Source organism: Lepidothrix coronata, unplaced genomic scaffold (assembly GCF_001604755.1).
Source record: "Lepidothrix coronata isolate B3197 unplaced genomic scaffold, Lepidothrix_coronata-1.0 Scaffold6, whole genome shotgun sequence".
Lineage (NCBI taxonomy): Eukaryota > Metazoa > Chordata > Aves > Passeriformes > Pipridae > Lepidothrix > Lepidothrix coronata.
Window position 1 is genome coordinate 9,101,419 of NW_016690186.1, and position 20,291 is coordinate 9,121,709.

The following is a 20,291-nucleotide window of genomic DNA, read 5'->3' on the forward strand; positions in this document are numbered from 1 at the left end:
TGTCTCACCTAAAAAATCCACTGCGCAGGCTCGACGGGTTAATGACCTTTCCCAAATCTTCGCTCGCAAAGACTGGCCATTAAATAACAACATGATAAAGGTCTGCAAATGTCTTTAAAAAGACGATCAAATCCAAACAAGATTCTCGAGTTTTAAACAGTAAACTGTACTTAGTTGTACAGTACCACAAAAGCTGGGTAAGCAACTACAATTTTCCTTCTATAACGCAGCTACTACATTTATCAGAAAAGAAAAACAAGCCTCCTCCTGTTGAAGTAGTTTAAGTAAAAAATCAGAGGTGGTGGTAAGCTCCTGGTCATCCTACCCTGGGGACTGCATGGCAAGAGGCCCCCCTAGTGCAGATGGAGCAAAAGTACATCCAGAGCCTGGACACATCAGGCTTTGCATGTCAGAGAACCCCACTGGTATTTCTACAAGTTATATGAGTCTCCCTGAGCCTTCTAAATGAACTGTAATAGCAGATTATTTGGAGATGAGACATATATAAGTTTTAGACTCACAGGGACACCACCAAAAAACGTAACCACTATGAGGTTGGGCTTAATGTAAATACATGGTAGAGATGAACAAAACAGCTTTTCTACAATAACTTGGTGGAGAAATCATTCAATGAATCCTAAATAGGATTCTTACAAGAAACAGAAAAATAAACGACAGATTTCGTCGAATTTGTGTAGTTACAGATGGAAGCCCCAGTTAAGCAGGAAATCGTTATAATAAGAACTCAAGGAACAGCATGGGAGCCATACACTGTACAGCAGGACCTGCAGGTCAGTAGTAACAGCTGATACACGTGAGCAATGGGTAATAATGGGTTTTACCTACAATGGAGAACTTTGGTCTTCCAGCACCTATGTTATGACTTGCTGAAAATCTGCACTCCAGCACTATGTGACTGGATCACAGGGAGACCATGACCTGCTCAATTAAATGGGAAATACAGAAAATATAACAGTTAACTTGGACTTACCATCCAATTATACCAATGAAAAAAACTAACAGCAATTTCATCTTCATAAAAACTTCAGAGAATGAAAAAAATGTACATTACAGCACTGTCAACAGTGCTGACAGATGGTGTAATAGCACCATCATCCCCGACCTTGAAGAGAAAAATGATGCTGAAGGACAGCTGACTCCTGGAATAACTGTTAAATTATTCCAATCAATACAGACTGCCATCCATCAAAGACAGGGAAGGAGGACTACAAACTTGATAAGAAAACTAGGTGTGCTGCTAAGAAAGAGACAAATGTTTGATCTAGATGTGCTGATATAGCATCTAACACCAGCAGCAAATATCAGGAGAGAAATTAATACTGATCTTACAGATACACCAGCAGGAATGGTGACTTGGCTGCAGGTGTTTGAGGTAGCAAACCTCTACACCCACTTTAAGTCTTTAAATTCACAACAGCTTTTGGCAAGGGAGTCAGTCCTTAGGAGGCAAATGGAGAAAGCCCAGTGCATGCTCCTTTGTCACCAGATTAAGGCAAAAAGGGACTGGATAAATCAATAAGTTTCACCAAAAAGTTTGTAAGACATGCTGTATTTCAGATTTAATGAACTCAAATCATTCTCAGTTTCAAGAAGCTGAGGAAAGTGAAGCAATGAAAGGAGAAAATAGAAGACGGTAGACAGTGACTGAAATGACAAGGAGGTGTGAGCTACAGAAACAATAACATCAGTTTCTTATAGAGGAAATTAGACCTCAGAAAAATCCTGAGTGAGTGTAGTCTATAACTTTCTACTATATAAATAGAAACACTTATATATATATATATATATATGTATATATAAATATACATATTATACAAAAATATACATATTTAAAACTTATAAAAACTTTGCATGTGTAACTTTTTTTTAAAGGAAGATACAGTCCTCCTTGTTAGTAAATAGTATAAATAAAAACAGAAAAGGATCAGTAAATAAATTTCTGCTTAATGGAAATATTCTTCTCTGCAACTCAGCGAGATGAAAAACTTGACTTGGTTGAGACTACAGGAGAATAAATACATAAGGTATACATAAATGTATCCTTCTCTGAATTCCAAAACAACTGACCACTTAACTTTTTTACTGACACCTAATTTACATCACATGTAATAAAAAACACCTGCTGCACGCATTAAGGGCCAAAAATTCATGATTTTGTGTTTTAAAACAATTTTGTTCAGCACCTAGTAGCAACAGAAGGACATCAAACTAGTAAAATAATGAAAATCCTTGTTGCTTCTTCCTAAATGCCTCATTTTCAATGTAGTGGGGACAAGACAAAAAAACTAGAGAGCTGAAGATTTGACTGACACTACAGATCTGACAGTTGTAACTGCAGCAGAAAATATATTTCTATTATTTTATAACACTCACTCGCAATGTTTAGTATACCAAGTTACTTACTTTGTTTTTATTTTTAAAAAAAGTGTTAACAAGTAATTCTTAAAATCCTCTGGAGTAATTTCAAAAATTAATTTTATGGGTAACCCAAATAAAAGCTGATGAACAGACATTGGGTATCAATTACACAGGGACAAGGAATCTTCTCAATTTCCCTTACGCACTCAACTATTTTGGAATTCATGGAAAAGAGCAGACCAGCACAGATGGCTTACAGATCACTGTGATGGATCATAACTACAGTTGCTTCTTTCAGAGGATACATAGCATGATCCTCCATAATGAGAAACAAGAAGGGGAGGTTAATCACAGAAATAAAGGGAAGTGGTACAGGGCAAAGAAATTCGGTAGCATAAAACTGATTCCTAAATGAAACTGATTTAGGGCACTCCTGCTGATGGAACTATTTTCCACTGAAAACCAATGGAAGTTACCAGCTTGACATTCTCAGCTGTGTGATATGAAGAAATAAAACCTAGACACCAGCCCAAAAAGCTGCATCACAATCTTCCCATTAACTCTCCAATTCCATATGATGTATCTCTTTATTGCAAAAGGCTACATTCACATGTATCGAAAGCAGGTAACGTGGGTAACAGCTCGGTTTGGCTCTAGATTCTGAGTACATATAGGTAAGAAATGTGAGTAGTGTCACTAACCATATTACCCAACCACACTTTTTTTTTACATGTTATCAAACATGTCATTCGACCTAACAGCGTCATAAACACAGGTTTCAATTTGGGAATCTGTGGCCTGTGGCAGCAGAAACTCCCAGATTTAAATGCCAGACTTCACAAAAAAAAAAAAAAAGATACACCTCTCTCAACCACTCCATATGTAAGCACAGCAACAACAAACTCAAAAACTCCAAGTATCTGACCAGAAATAAATGCAAGTTTTCAGCCAGCACCTGCTGCCCCACCAGCCAATCCTCATCTCTCCCAAGGAAAAGCTGGCAGGCTAGATAGATTAATTTTGAGGACCAGATGCAGCCTGTCAGCTATCAAACAAGAACCCTGACTTACAATAACGAGCTGTGTTTCTTTAATCAGCTCCATTAGCATGAGTCAAGTGTTATTCATTGGCAAGTTGGGGTCTCTTCCCAGCTGTATTTACATGGGCACACACTCTTGTATTGTTGATTCAACATTCTCTGGACCTTTTTAACCAATTTCCAAGTACCAAAACAAGTTTGCCCCAACTTTATGTGAACTTCCTGACAGCTTGTTAGTCAGCTTTACATAATAGCACATAAATAGGGGTAAATAATCATAATGAACTGTATACTTAGCAAGTTATTAATCAGTTATAAAATTTAGCATTACATTCAAATGACTTTGTCACAGACATCCAAGAATCCATTCTGTCTGAAGTGAAATTTGTATTTGATAAAAGTATCAGATATAAAATTATTGTAGGAATGGATTACAACCATGTAAGCAGTACATAAAAAGCCTCAAATTATCCCTTTTGTACATATGCATATATATTTTTATATATTATCCTAAATATACTGTGTATAGATGTAGTTTCACACGCACTTTAACAAGCTGTTTTGTTAACTCAATGACCAAATATTTGTTTTTCTACAAAACTTGTGTGAAGGGTTACCCTTATCCCTTCAAATTTCCAGTTTCAGTACTTAATTAAGTATTCTAGAGATATTTTACACTTCCACGTGTGGCAAAAGCTTGGAAATAGAATATAGTTGATTTACAAATAAAAAATGTATTTTTTTATTATGGGATAACTATTTCAAAACAGAATATAACTTATCTCAAATGTATTTTTTTCCTGAGGCCAGAAGGAATCTTCAATGATTCCACAGCACTTCTACTATTGCAGTCCACAAATTTTAACACTGTAATACAGAAGCCATAACAACAAAAACAAAACCAAAACAAACAAAACCAAAACAAACAAAACCAAAACAAACAAAACCAAAACAAACAAAACCAAAACAAACAAAACCAAAACAAACAAAACCAAAACAAACAAAAACAAAACAAACAAAACCAAAACAAACAAAAACAAAACAAACACAAAACAAAACAAACACAAAACAAAAACAAAACAAACAAACAAAAAAAACCCAACAAAATCCCACAAAACAAAACAAAAAAACCCCCCAAAACCCCAAAACCAACCCCAAAAAACCCCAAAACCAACCCCACCAAAACAAAACACAAACCCAAAAAACCCCCAACAACTGATTTGTATCTCATTCCATGTAGATTTTGTAACTGTGTTACTTTTCCATGTATTACAAACAAATATAAGAGGGAAGATATCAAACACTGATTTAATGTTATACTACAGAACACTACATACAGCTTTAAATTACCTTTTGCCAGTATATAAGGAATTTTCTTTAGAACTCCTGGGCACCATGAAGCACATAATTCAATACTGATTTATATTTTATCCTTAGCATTTTCATGCATCAGAAAAGCTGACCTGCACTAAATACGTTTACGCTTTTTAAACATGACACTAAAATACATATTTACTGCAAAAGTGGTATTTATTTTCTTTTTAATTATAAAAATAAACGTTAAGTGAGGCTATAAGGCCAAATAGTTTACATTCAAAAAAGTAACTAGTCATTGTTTAGCATTTTATTACTGTTACACATCTGACAAGATGGCGCTTCAATGTTAAGTTAACATGGTCTTTCTCTGCACTATCAAACAAATATGCAGAGAAAATGCTAATTAAGACGTTATAAGCAGCTGATAATCAAAGTAACCTTTCCTTGACCCACATTAGGATAAGAAAACCCAGCAACAGAAGGTACTTAGGCTAGAGTCTGACCCATTTCTTCTCTAGAGCTGGAGAAGTAGCTGGAGAAGCTTCAGAATGAAACAGAAAAATTCTGCCAAAGCAAATAAAGTTGTAATTTAATTCAACACCTTTCCACTGACAAAAAGAAAATTGCTCTCAATAGAATTTCAAGTGTTGACAGTAATTCAAAAGTTGTAAATTTTGCAGTAGTCACACCAAAATTTGAAGTCAACTGAAGAATTCAGGAGTTGAACAATCAATTTTATAAACATTTCATAACTATGTTTGTTCTTCTTTTCTGAATTTTAATTTAAGCACAATAGTATCACAGTAAGATAAACATGTACGTGATGCAAACATTTACTATGGATGAAACCAGCTCCTAACTTGTAGTTATTCACATCTTTTATAAATTCCCAGATCAGACTTTTTTACTAATACATATGCATGACCCTTACAGCTGGATTCACAATGACCTAACTAACAGCATGCAAACTGACAAGGCATATTACAAAAGCAGGACCATAAAGCACAACAAGTTATTCTTACTGCCCTTCCCCCACCGTGCATCTTACCCTTTGTGCTCCTTTACACTTACCATGCCCTCAAAGCCGACTCTGTAAAGGTTTTTAGCACCATTGTCCCAGAGAACATATGCTGCACTATGTGGACTCGACGCACTCCAATCTTGGATTTCAGTTACCTATTCAGTTTGAAAAACAAGAAAACTGTTTCTAGAACAAAGACTTAGAAGCACAATCTGAACTTAAAACCTTGTTAATCTCTTCAAAATAATTCAGGATATAGCAGTTTTACTGAATTTGATATAATTTATTCTAAAGCTGTTTTCTGTTTGATACAAGTCTTCCCCAGAGCAGATTGAATATATGCTTTGTAGGCCTATTTTTCTCATTGTATATTTGGTAGGTAATCTAATTACATAAGCAGAGAACAAAATCTGAACTGTAAAAAGTTATATCATAATGCTGTGATATGTTCTTATCAGAAGCAGCATTTCACTACAAAAAACAGGATGGAAACTATTTTAATTGCTTCTATTTGTCTAGTTTAACCTGCATTAGCCTGGTAACTGTGCACTATGTTAGGAGACAAAGTTTTATTTCCAGAGCCAATATGTTTAGCAACAGTACAGAAGACGAAGACTGAAAATGTCTTTCCCTGACATTTCTGAAATCATAAGGCCATGCACCAAATTCTGAGAACACTGCCATTATTAAAAAAAATAAAATATCAGTTTCCAGAATTTGCCTCCATTCTTATTTGTATTTATTTAAAAGCTGTTTCTACTATCTACCACATACTTTTCCTTATTAAAAATATTCATATACATTTATACATATTTTCAGCTTGCAAGTAATCCCTCTAATACAAGTTTAGTACACAAAGAAGACCATGCAGGCTAAGACTCTTATTTTACAAAGTTTCAGAGACTTCAAAGTATCTTGACACAAGAAGGGGTAAATAATCAAGATAAAAAAAGCTGCATCTAAATATCCCTTGCTTTAAGAGATTTAAACTTATTATTTCTTTTCAATAAAATTCAAAATGAAATCTCCAAAGCTTCCCTAAATGTCTAGGATATAAGATAAGCTAAGCAACAACATAAAATGAGCTAAACATAATATCCAGGAACTTTTCACTCTTTTTTAAATGCTGCTTAAGTGTACTAAAAATAAATTCAAGCAAAAAAATCCCAAAAACCAGTACACCAAAACATAAGGGCATTCGATTCTTAAATGTAGTGATAAAAGTACAGTATATTTTACACTGCCTGTTCTATGTTCATTCTTACAACAAACCTTGATTAGTTCTCAAGGTAAATGGAAGTTGTAAATGGAAAATATGCAAAAGTTACAATTAGCAATTTACCATTCCATACCATTTTCAATAAATCCAAATATTTTTACTATGGAACTACATCAAAAGTGTTCATATATTGTCCTAAGCCAGGAATCTAATATCAAGATCCAACACTTAAGAAGTTTTTAATTTTAAACTGGAAAAGTCCCTATAATTATTAGATGAAAAACAAAAATCCCAGGTGCCAGCACTGAAAACCAAGAGCAAGAGTTACACAAACTGCTGGCCAATGAGCAATAAGACTACTGAATGCAGTGATGACCAGACAGGGCTACTCTTGATAGCTCTGTTTTCATACCAGCTCTCTAATAATGCTTGAAATATGCTCAAGACCTAATGTTTTTACAAGTCAGTCTTAAAAGACTACCATGACAAAAATTTAGTAATTAAAAAAATTTTGTGCTGGTATCATAACAATGCAAATTTAAATGTAAAAGAATTGTTATGGTATATATACCCTCCTCTTTCTAAATGCTTGAGCATTACAGGATAAGATTTAAAAATGTCCAGCAAATTAAAATAGTAACTTTTATGACAATGTTTTTACTTTACAATTAGAAAGGCTGCTGAGCCCATTACATGAGCATGCAAAGGTGCATCTCATTAAAACCAGTTTTATTTTTACCTTTCCTCTACGCCCATTGCCACCATCTTGATCTTCCCATTGCCAGTCAACTCCTCGTACTACCCTGGCACCTGCAAAGATTCCTCTTGCTGTAATTTTCTTTGATTTACGTCGAGACTCCAACAATACCCTGAAGTTATTAAAAGAAGAACCCACAAATGTCAAGATAATAAAGAAAGTTCAAAACAAATCTTTGGAGATAGGAAGGAGAGCATTTTGAAAGCAAATAACTCCAAAATAAAACAAAAAATAACCGCACACCTGAAGATTTCAGTGCATGAATCACATCCATTCAATTCTCAACTTCAACAGCAGCACACAAGACAAAAAACATGATCTTCCAAGATCTGATTTATTATATGTTTATAATGAGTCTTTAATTCTAATAGCAATTTCTTCTCCAGACTTTCTACTACCAGCAATCACCTTGTAAACATATATATAGATCCGTACTGTTATTATTAAAATCATTAAAGAAACATGCAGAGTCATATAAACACACTTCCGTTTCTCTTAGATGCACCCTAGGCCAATGCTTCTGTTCCACAATTGCCCTGCCACTTTTATTCAGAATTATGCTATTAAGAGCTGTATCTCTTTTCCCTTCTTGCCTTATTTTCTACATGCGTTCCATAGCATGTTTTAGCAAATTTAAGTCAATATATCAGCACCCATTTTTTCAGTCATATTATGTGATTTTTCTAAAGCAAACTTCTTTCTTCCTTTTCACCAGAACTGAAGTAGATAAACTCAAACAGAACAGTTCATGAGTATGAGTATTTAACTAGAAATAACAGAAACAAAGAGACAAACATTTTCCTGCCTTTTCTGTCATCTCAAAAGCCACCACTTTTCATGCAACAAGACTTCTTACTTCATGACAGGAAAATGTTGCCAGACAAAAGTATTTTTCAGCAGACATTCAGATTGTTTCCTGACCACTTCAGGAAGTCTCTCACCCTCCTGCTGAACTTTTAACATCCAGCAGATGGCACAAAGGGAAAAAGTTAAATTGTTACAATGAATGCAAAGAGCACACAAAAACGTTGGCCATTTTTTTCCGAAATAAAATAAGAGTTATCAAAAAACACAAAGAAATCTTGTTCGGAGAACCTTTTTAGAAAATTCTCAATATGTACAAAACTGAGACAAAACCCAGCACACGTTACATTGATATGCCACCCACACGATATCCCAGACTCAAAAATAAAATAGGTAGAGCTTATGCTTCCCTTCATCCAAACGTTCTTAGATGCCTCTTGCCATTTTTTCCCACAGGACATCCCTCAAATTCAGTAACACTGCTTGGCCCCTTTCTCCTCCCTGAAACAGTTAACTTTTTAGGCAGTAAATCGTGGCTTAGAGAAAACAATATAAGGTCATCTAGACATTCCTCGGGCCTTTCTCTTCTTGTTCTCACACTGGCTTGCTACATACAAGCACTAGGAAGACTACAATGAGGTTCAGCAAAACTGAATAATCATATACTTTTTTCTGTACTCTGTTGTTTCTAAAATTTCCATGTTTTCCAAGCTCCCAAGATCTGTCCTAGCTACCTTCCCTCCCAAAGGCAGACAACCAGTAACCAAATCTAACCTCAAGCCACTATGTTACCTAATCCAAGTTTAAGTAACCAAATCTGCAGTGGAAAAGTTAATTAACTGTTCCTTCTTAATTTCATGAAGAAAAAGCTACATTTTACCTTTCACTTCCCGGTGTAGTAATTCTGTAAAAACGATGCCTCAGGTGATGCTTGTCCCCGTGATAGCAAACTGTGCACAGGTCATAATTTGTGCATTCAGCACATTTCCATCGGATGCCAATGATAGGTTGCTGCCTACAAGTATCACACATAGTCCCATCATGCTTGATACCTGTGGGAGAAAAAGGAAATGAAAATACTAACAACTTCGCTACACAGGTTTCTGTTGCACACCATTAAAATGTGAAATTACATACTAAAAAGTTAACGATAGAGAAATGTTGCTAGTCATACCCTATCAGCCTATATGACTGAGGGGAAAAGACAGTGGACTTTGCTTCATATCTCCAGTTGTCAGTCTGTTCCTGAAATATTCTACCTTTTCTCAGCTAAAAAGGCTGAGAAAGCTAAGTTTGTTTTCTTCCATCTATACAAAGGAGAGAAAGAAAATAAGAAATCTTTCAGCTATAAGTTAAAGGGTCCCAAATGTGTTTATCAAAATATACAGGCAATCTGGAACTTTATTTCGGGATTAAGGCTATCAACACACCTTATATCACAAAGGCTACTGTGTTCAACTGTGTGACAGTTTGACTTACACATTTTGCACGGTGGAAAAGATAAGTGCTTATCTCCATTCTTTTTTATACAGGAAAAAACTTAAGCTCTCTTGGATAGATGCCATTAGCTTCATGAAAATCTGTTACCATTTTTGAAGCAGTTTATTGCTATGCTGTTCTTTTTTAAAAGAATGTGCCAAAGACAGATCGAATGTAACCCACTAGCATGTGCTCTGCCCAAACTTCCACAAAAACTGAGTTCTCAAGACTACTTATTCCTACAGCTTTGCCAAGCTACAGCTGAGTGAAAGTGATCAGTCACAGTTTCTATCCATGCATTCTGAATACAGTGAACAGCCACGAGTTCATTTCCAAAAAAGATCAAATTCTGCTGCTGTTTGGAAAAAATTGAGCAACAGAAGAAAGAAGTACTGGCACTCAGTCTAGTAGCACTAGACAGAAATGAGCACTAAAAAGTTGGGAGTAACACAGATATTTCCCAGTTACTCCCCCTTCAAAAAACCCAGATCAGTCTGAAATCAGTGAGGAAAAAGAATGGGGTTTGTCCCCTCCAGAAGGGATGTTCTCAGAAATGACTGCCAAATTCACTATAAATCTATTAGTCACTTATGTCCTACAGCTGAACCATCTGCAGCAAAGAAAAATTAACAGTTGGAGAGGCAAAACTGAAGGAAATGCCTTCCTGTTTGATCATTTCACAGAATCACATAGTAGCTGAGATTGGAAGTAACCACTGGAGATTGTCTCTTCCAGTCATTGCTGCTCAAAGCAGGGTAAACTAGAGCTGACTGCCCAGGACCATATCCAGACAGTTTTTTGAGCACCACCAAGAACAGACTTCACAATGCAGCATACTCCAGCATTCAATCATCTCTATAGCAAAAATATTTCTTCTTATGTTTCCATGGAAGTTCCTGTATTTCAATTTGTGCCCATTGTCTCTTGCCCTGTCAGTTGACAACACTGAAAAGAGCCTGGCTTCATCCTCTTTACAACCTCCACCAGGTATTTATATACCTTCTTAATAGATCCCTGAGCCTTCTCTTCTCTAGGCTAAACATCGTATTCCTCAGTCTTTCCTTGTACTATATGCCTTAAGATCCCTTTGCTGCAAACACATTTGCAGCCCTTCGCTTGACTCAGTACGTCTATGTCTCTCTTGCACTGGGGATTGTATTGAAGCATTTTACTATTTTTTGGTGCTCTTCAAGAACAGGTGCATTAAAAGGACTGAGATATTGTGCTAGTGTTTTTGTCACCTTGTTTTAAAAGTCTAACTAGTTATGGTGCTTGGGGTTGGGGGGTGGTATTTGTTTTGGTTTTATTTTTAACTGATTGCTAAATTGGTATTTCACATATAAAGAGAGAAGTTACCCATCTTTGGAATTTATTTCTTTTAAAGTCTGCTGAATATCAGGGAAGACAATTGGCCAAGGAATACATTTATTCTGGATGTGAAAGGATCAAGGAATTGGGTGCTGTAGGATTCTTCTGTTTGTCCAAACAGCAGGAAAGAGGGTAAAAAAGAATCATAATCAGGAGTCTTGAGTCATTTAATACAGAATACGTAAACTTAAATAAAAACTAAATATTTCTAGCCAGAGGCCAAAGTTACTATGGAAAGATCAAGGAAAAAAACCATCAAACAAACCAAAGATATTTGACTCAAGTCATTTTACTGGCCATAGAACCTGGTACTTCAAAGAGAACAATGTATTTGGAGTCTCTGATCTATAGGGGCATGTCTGTATCTCACAGATCCCTAGACAGCACCCTGATAGATACAGCCTTTCTTCATCCATTTCCTGACATGTGATTCCAGCAGCAACACCCACTTCAGTGCACGCCTCACATGACCATGATGCCTCCATTCTTTCCCTTATGCCAGTAAATGGTTTTTGCAGAGCAGAGATGTAAACTGCATCAAGAAACATACCAGGCTGGAAAACAGTCAGGAGGAAAAATATTCAGCTGAACTGGTTTCCCAATCCCATTCTTCATGGTGCTGCACAACACTGCTGGTATGACAAAGAACTGCAGAGCAGGAGCAGGCAAGTAATCCCGTTACAGAATGTCTAACCACTGCTCTAGAGATCTGGAGGAAGAAGTAGATTTGGTTGCCTCTGGTGACAGTGGACTAAGAGACTTTTAATTTCATCTGCTTAAAAAAAAGAGGGTAAAAGAAGATGCTACTACTGGATCACAAAATGTGACAGCTAAACTCTCATTCACAGTCATAATACAAAGTTACTTACATCAGTAGCAAGTGTTAAAGAAGATTGAAAGAACGTATTTGGGTTTAAGTTTGACAAGATATTACAGGCACACAAGTCTGGTTAACCTTGGCTGGCTGTCCGATGTCCACCCAATTGCTCTCTCACTCTCCCTCCTCAACAGGACAGGGAGTGAAAATAAAATGAAAAACCTTAGGTCAAGCTAAAAGTGAGATCATTTACCAATTACCATCACAGGCAAAACAAACTTGACTCAGTGAAAATTAAATTCATAGCTAATTGGAAAAAAAAAAGAGGATGGTGATGAAGACAAAAACTAAAACACCTTCTCCCTACACTCTACCTACCTCACAGAGACAACTGCACTCCTTCATTCCAAACTCCTCTATCTCCCTGTTTCTCCCCACGGTAGACAAAATTATGCAATCATTTTGGTTGGAAGACCCTTAAGATCATCGAGTCCAACCATTAACTTAACACCACCAAGTCCACCACTAAACCATGTCCCTAAGCACCACACCGACATGTCTTTTAAATATCTGCAGGGTTACTCAACCACTTCCCTTGGCAGCCTGTTCCAGCGCTTGAAAACCCTTTTGGTGAAGATGGGGAATGGAGGGTTACGGTCAGTCTATAGCTCCTCATACTTTTCACCTGCCCCAGCATAGGTCCTTTCCACAGGCTTCAGTCTTTCAGGAAAACACTGCTCGAGCACGGGCTCTCCACGGGCTGCAGCTTCCTTCAAGGCACATCCACCTGCTTCAGCACGGAGTCCCCCACAAGCTGCAGTGAGGATCCCTGCTCCGCTTTGGCTGGAAGGGGACAACCTGCATCACTGTGGTCTCTACCTACTCACTAACCATCTACACACCAAAACTCACTACTGAGGACCTCATGGCAGCGGTACATGCACTTGGAGGGAGGGAAGGAAACTTTAATCCAAGTGTTTCAGACTAGATTGGCTCTACCCGAGATCAGCCTTGAAATCATATATTTCACTTCACTTTCACCAAAAACCAAAGCAGTTTATGTGCTACCAAACCACCCCATGACGTAAATCAAAGCACAACATATAAGAACAACCAGGACACTGGATGAAGTGTAGGGCTCTGAAGCCAAACTAAAATCCTGACCCAAATGCAAACAGTATCTGTCACAAACTGCTTCCGCTCTTTGAAAGCAAGGCTGTTTAAGAAAGGTTGAGAAATGCAAACTTTACAAAGTTTATATTAGGAAAGAGTGCCTTCATTAAACTACTCCGGAATAAATTAAAGTGCCGTAAAAACTTCAGAATTCAAGCAGCAGCCCTGCAGCTGACCAGCTGTGCACCAAAACAGCACTTTAGCTCTCTAAACTGAGATAATGAAAACACTGAACTTCTAACTATTCTTCAAAATTTCCTAGAAGTAGGCTATTTCAAAATGAAACAGGTTTTGTATCATCTGCACTAAAAAATCCAAAAGAAACCAGATAACAGGAAGTGTACTTTTACCGTGCCTAATTACTTTTAAATAGCTGCCATTTCCTAAGGTCCCTCCAACCTTAGTACACCATAAAATCCAGTATTCCTGATCTCCATTTGTCATTAATGTTTTTTACTATTTGAATTTTGTATTAGTTTTCTACCTTTTCTACCCTGCCATGGTTATCTTCACCTTTGTCATCTATTCCCAAATCCTCCCTGGATTACTTAGCCCACCATTTCTCTGTCACCTCTCATTTATACACCAATTTTACAGCCCTTTCCTACAATTTCTTTAAATCCATGCTCACTCTTGCAAATGTGAAAAGAAATAGAAGCAATGTTGCTCAAATTGCTATTTGAATTTGTTACAAATAGCTCTTTTGTACTAAACATAATTAGCTGGCAACATACAGCTCTCCAGTAAAAGGACATTTTAACAGTAAAATAAGATGTACAAGGGGTATCAACATCACTTACTGTTAAGCACAGAAGACGCCAACAGTGACTTCACTTACATCTGAGAACCAACAAAATCTGCTTTCCAATGGACTTACCACTCTCTACAGAACTCTAATAAGCCAAAATTCCTTTGTATCATGACAACACTACCATCAGGTAAGGGATACCATAAACTATTTAGAAAATTGATTCATTTACATCCTAATTTAAAAAGAAATAGCAATGCTTTGTTCTTCCCATTCTTCCACTCCAGACAACTTTTACACTACAGCCGGACTCCAGGCAAACTGAAAACAAGAATTCTTAGAGACTAACCAGTTAGATTTTGACAAACTGCATGCAAACTCAAATCAGTGTTCCCACAAACATAACTAATCTATTAAATACACTGTTTGCAAGCAGCCAGCTGACCAATTATTATTATAAACACAAAATGCCAGACTTGCTAAAGCATGTGTCCTATCTGATAAGGGTATCACTACATACACATGGAGGGAGAGGATTACTGTGTAGGAGACATGGGGGAAGGGCACGGTAAAAGAATATATTTATTAAAAAAACAGGCCTCCCAAGTACCACTACTAAAGAACCTATTAGATTTTTTAACTTGTGAGGGTTCCTGTAAGTATTTACAAATAGTCACTAAAAAAATCTTGACTAAGACAATTTGCGTTACATTACACTTGATGTGCTAAAAGCAAGAACAAATAAATCTGCAGGCTAAGTCATATACGGTGGTCTGCCTTTTAAAATACTCCAACATGTAAGACTTCGTGACGAATTATACAACTTTTCAGGTTACAAAAAACCATTAATACAAGTACAGAAAGCCACTCAGCTCTTCAACACATAACACCTAAGTTTTCAATATTAGCAGAATACAGCACATAATGCTTTCCACACTGCACTGATGCACATTCTAGTTGAGGGATAATTCCACATCAAAATTCCATTTCCAGACCTCCTGTGCCAGCTTCCCTTGGTCAAACACAATTGGGTAAATATTTTCAGTAAGAAAATAACATTGTTACTTTGAACCAACCATATAAAAGCGGAAATGGATGACAAAGTTTGATCTAGGTTCTATTGAAAGCAAATCTTCAGAAAGACAATAAACAAAAAGTTCTTGTAATGCTCATGAATGTTATGTGAACGTAGCCAGGTGTGCTCTCTACAAACATGCTACTTGTCTGGCCTTTACCTCTGGCAAAAGACTGCCTTCCCTTCTAAATATACAGTTTGAGTTTACATCCTTCTGGTTTCTGTTCAACAACTCCAAAAACTACTCCTTTCTGTTTCTTTTCCACAAAACTATCAGAAAAAGGGGACACTCACGACTCCTAGATCTTGGCAAAAGTCACAGAAATAACAGGGTTTATTTGCAAGTAATCAAGCAACTACACTGCACTGCTGATGTATCACATCCCACCACTTGTCCATTGAGGAACCCACTATAGAGGACTATGGAGGATTGAGGGGGATTGGGGAGACCTCCAGGCCCCATTACCTGTGAGGTGAATGCCCTTCCCCCCGCCCCTGCACGTGGCCCGGCGACCCGCAAGGAGCACACACAGACCACACAGGGAGGGAGGGATGAAAGAGGAAGTTTATTGTGGGGTTGGGGTTTATAAGGCTTTTAGGAGGGTCAAAAGGGGACCAATCACAAGGTCAGGGTCACACAGAAAAAAACATCAGGTAAAGGGTCAACAACCAATAGAAAGGGGCTAACAAGGGACCAATGAGAAACACCTCAGGACACCTTGTGTGGGAGACAAGAGCTTCACAGGGGGTGTCTGGGAGAGGGAGACAGTGACACTGCAGAAAATACACAAACATGTTGCAACATGTTTAAACTACAGTAAAAACTTCTGTTTCCATAGGGTTAGAGCTGTTTTCCTCACCAGCCCATCTCTGACAGGACTTTTTCCATACTGCATATGGCAAATTCATTGCCACAGAGGACCTACCTGAAGTTTCCTTTCTTCTAACTGAAATATCACTTCTTTTCAGATCCATAGTTTACCAATCCCTCTCAATCACTCTGTCTCATTTAAAATAATGCTGGCCAATGTAAATATGACCACACTAAGAAGCAGCTAATATAGCTACCTTACCAGACATAGCCAAAACACCACATAACTTCAAACCACAAATCACTCATTACCCAGATGACTACATCTGGAGCAAAGACCTTACAAGAGATTCTTCATGTAAATCATAAATGAGCTTTTAGTTTTCAGAAGACTGTCCTAATACCTTAGTACTAAGGCTATTTAAGTTTTATAAGAAGTTAACAGTCTCACAAAGCTGGTAATAGCCTACAGCCATTAAAAGACAAGAACAGCACATTTTTTAAGTCTATGAAGCATTGTTATGGCATATACATACTTATGAACACATGTATCAAACTCAAGTTTCTTTTTTTTTTAAATAGAATGAGCTTCAAGCACTACTTCTGTAACAAAGTAAGTTCCAGATCCATCACTACTGTTTCCAGCTGCATAGGCCTCAAACTCATCAAAGCAGCAACTCTGTCTGCAAGCACCACTTTTAAGAACTTACAATCCAGACCGATTTTTAACACCTCATAGAATGAACTCCCCAGAACAGCCAATTTAATTTTGCTTTTTACTACTGTATTTTTATATCTAATTTCTCTGTAAACTTACAATCATGTCGTGATTGTAAATTTGTGAACCAGAGAATTTTTTTTAATTTTAAACTATAAGAGCCTTGATTTCACACCCTGCTAAGTATCATCAAACAAAAAGCCACCCCACATTCTATATTTCCTTGCTCAACAGCATGATTATTAATACTACCATTACAAATTCCTGTCACCTAATCCCACTTACGTAAATGCCCCTAGAGATAGTATCAAACTATCATCCAAAGTCAGTCCTTTAATCCAAACAATGGATAGTCACTACCATGGAGAAAATATAAGTCACTACAAAAAGGTGAAGAAGGGAAGTGATTTGCACAAGACTACAAAGTGAATCAGTAGTAAAACCAAGATTTCAATTCAAATTTACAGCATCCTAACTCCATTAACTTTGCTCTTTTGCTGCTACTATTTCACACATTTTTACTCTTCCTATCTCCAGGGAACCATGACCTCAAAAGTAACTCCCTCTAGCAAAAAGCAACCCTGGGTAGTGCCATGCAACAGTTCCATAAGGATTATGCACGTGTTGGCCAGAAACCTCAGGAAGAGAAATACCATTTTTCTAAGCCTGACAACAGCAGTGTTTATGAGTTTTCCACACAGCAATGTACACAGTCCTACCTGAAACAGAAGTGAAAATTCTAATACAAAAGTATAAACAGAAATGAAAATTAGAAAGACTGAAAAAAAACAAAACAAAACAAAAAAAAACACCAAACAAACAATAAAATCCACCAAACAAAAGCAGGGTTAGAACAGTTAAAACTGAGTATTGAGTCTAGGCTTCCAGATGCAGTTAACCGGATACCGTCTGCTTGCAAATACATCCAGCAGAGCCAGAACAATGAGCATTCCAGGCTCATATTCAACATCTATGCATACACTTCAGTACTAAGCAGAAGCAGTCCTGCTGGTTTCTGCAGGACATCAAATGCAAGTAAAGTTTCAAAGCATAAATGTCTGCAAGACAAGGGCTGACAACTGGAAAGACTACTCTTAACTTCTTGTCTTAAACAATCCAGGAGAGAGGAAGGTGCCCAGCCACAGAAAAATTAAAACCATCTCAAAGGTTCGCCATGCAATATGTAGGGGTTTTTTTCCTAGCAATACTTTTTGTAATCAATTAGGGTGAATTCCATGATTCTGTCTCCTTTAGCTTCGACCCACTGCTATAATTTTCCTTTCTGTAATAGTACACATGGCTGGCACAAAGATGGTCTCTTCATGGTGTTCTAAATGAAAGACATATTAGAAAAGCAGTACAACCAAGTACCTCAATAAATCAGTCCAATCACTTCATCATTGAGGCAATCCTGTCTAGCTCGCAAATCGCCTTGTTATATTTCTGATGAAACTTAACAATATAAATATTTTTCTTTGTGAGTTTTCACCGTAAAAAGAGGTGCTAAAATGAACATTTCCCTGCAGTGCTTGCAACACTAACACTGCCGCATAGTATCAGTGCAGATCTAAATCCATTGTCCAAAATGACTGGATTTAAAGCATACATATCAAGCAGCCAAATAGTTAAAAGAATGAACGAATGTGCTTTTTCCTCCCCCCCAGTACCTTCGCTATTTTACGGCAGGTCTGGCAATACAGATAAAAGGCAACGTGCAGACTACAAGACAAAACCGTGTTTCAACCACTTAATGTGATCTGTAGCAAAAAGGTGCTACACTTCTCTTCTGCAATCCCCCCCTTATACTGGACTCAAGAATGACTGCCACCCTTTCACAAAAGCACTCTAAAACATAAATTCAAGAAGGGAAGGGTGGGGTTGTGAAAACAAACCCAAACCTTGATGAATCCCCCTCTCTGTTGCCTCTCTCCACCGCCCCCCCAAGAACACCGGGAGCCCGCCGTTTGTGCCAGATCACTTCTGCTTTGTCTACTCCAATTTAGCAGTCCCAGGACAACTCCTCCTCTCCCCTTGGCCCTACGCTACCGATCTGTCCCAAGTTCGCGTGTACACACACACGGACACCCACGCGAAGGGAAGGGGAGGGTGGATGACTCCCGCTCTCCACCCAAAACCTCGGGAAAGGGGAAAGAAGGGGCGCCATCCGCCCCCGGGAAGGGACCCCCAGCACCCCCCAAAAGCACCCCGGGGCGCTGCCCCCGGACCTGCCGCGGCCGGGGGGTCCCTGCCCGCCCTCCCTCCCTCCCCGCTCACCGGTGGGCGCGCTGTCGAGGATGCGCAGGTCGTAGGCCCCGGAGCAGCGGTAGTTGGCGGCGGTGCCGTTGTCCCACACCACGACCACCTCCTCGGGGCTCTCGAAGCTGCGCACGGTGCCCACATGGCCCTCGCCGCCATCCTGCTTCCCCCACTTCCAGTCCGGGCCCCGCACCACCCGGGCCCCGACCCCTTCCATCACCCGGTTGTTCCGCGAGCTGCTCATCCCGGCGGCGGCGCCCCGGGGCGGGCGGAGAGGGCGCGCAGCCCGCAGGCGGCGGAGGGGGACCCCGATGGGGGCGGCTGCCTCGGGCGCCGGGCGGGAGTCTCCGTCCGGCTCTTCTCCCCGCTCGTTTCCTTCCTTCCTTCCTTCCTTCCTCCCCGCCTCCCTACGCGCCCATTCCCAGGCCCCGGCGGCAGCCCCGGCCCGCTCCCACCGCAGCCCCTCTCCTGCCGCTACATCCGGGACCTGCGCCCACAACGGCGGCGGCTCCAGGGAGACCGGCGGGGCAGCCCCCACCCCACCGCGCTGCGCATGCGCGGCTGCCGCGGCGGGCGCGGCGCTGGAACGCCCCCTGCGGAGCCGCGGCGGGAACTGCCCCGATCCCCTGCCCCGATCCCGCGGCTGCGCCCGCGGGAACGGCAGGAAGCGGAGGAGGGAACAGAGGGTTGTTTATCCCTACCGGCAGGGCTGCCTGCGGCTTCTCCAGCTCGCCGGCCTGGCGATTCCTTCTGGAATCGCGGAGTCCTGTCCAGGGCTGCGGCGCCGCTCCGCCCGGCGCTGAGGTGGTGTGGTGGTGGCGGCGCCGGGAGCGGTTCCTGCGGACGGGCTTCCCGTACCGCCCTCCTCCTCCGTCCACAAGTTGCTCGTATCGCCTCTCCTACGGTGGCAGAGGGATTTTCAATTAAACTATATCGACGAAGCCGTGCGCGGTCTAGCTTAGGTAAATGGATGGGGCTCTGAACAACCTGGTCTAGTGAAAGGTGTCCCTACCCATAGCAAGCTTTAAACTGAAAGAGGGCAGGTTTAGGTTGGATATGCGGAAGAAATTCTTTATGTGAGGGTAGTGAGGCACTGGAACAGGTTGCCCAGAAAAGCTGTGAATGCCCAATCCCTGGGAGTGTTCGAGGCCAGGCTTGATGGGACCTGGTGTAGTGGAAGGTCTCCCTGCCCATAGCAGGGCAGGCTGGAACGAGATGATCTTTAAAGTCTCTTCCAACCCAAACCATTCTACGATTCTGCAATTCTGTGATTCTAAATCTATGTAGTGTTTTTTGAGTTACTTCTGTGT

At 39.5% G+C, this 20,291-nt stretch overlaps 1 protein-coding gene across 4 annotated transcripts in view; it reads right to left on the minus strand.

Annotated features, from left to right (window-relative positions):
* The window catches only part of MIB1 (mindbomb E3 ubiquitin protein ligase 1), an 84,593-nt gene extending 65,092 nt beyond the window's left edge, over window positions 1–19,501 (minus strand). For 2 of the 4 annotated variants that reach the window (XM_017831857.1, XM_017831849.1), the window contains exons 1-4: window positions 19,000–19,240; window positions 9,417–9,588; window positions 7,715–7,844; window positions 5,807–5,911 (exon numbers count right to left, since the gene is read on the minus strand). In XM_017831857.1, the coding sequence (XP_017687346.1) occupies window positions 5,807–5,911; window positions 7,715–7,844; window positions 9,417–9,588; window positions 19,000–19,225 (633 nt within the window). In that variant the 5' untranslated portion in view covers window positions 19,226–19,240. Of the gene's footprint in view, window positions 1–5,806; window positions 5,912–7,714; window positions 7,845–9,416; window positions 9,589–18,999 lie in introns of all 4 variants that reach the window. The other 2 variants (XM_017831866.1, XM_017831876.1) reach the window with 2 other exon arrangements.
* Between the last annotated feature and the right edge of the window lie 790 nt (window positions 19,502–20,291).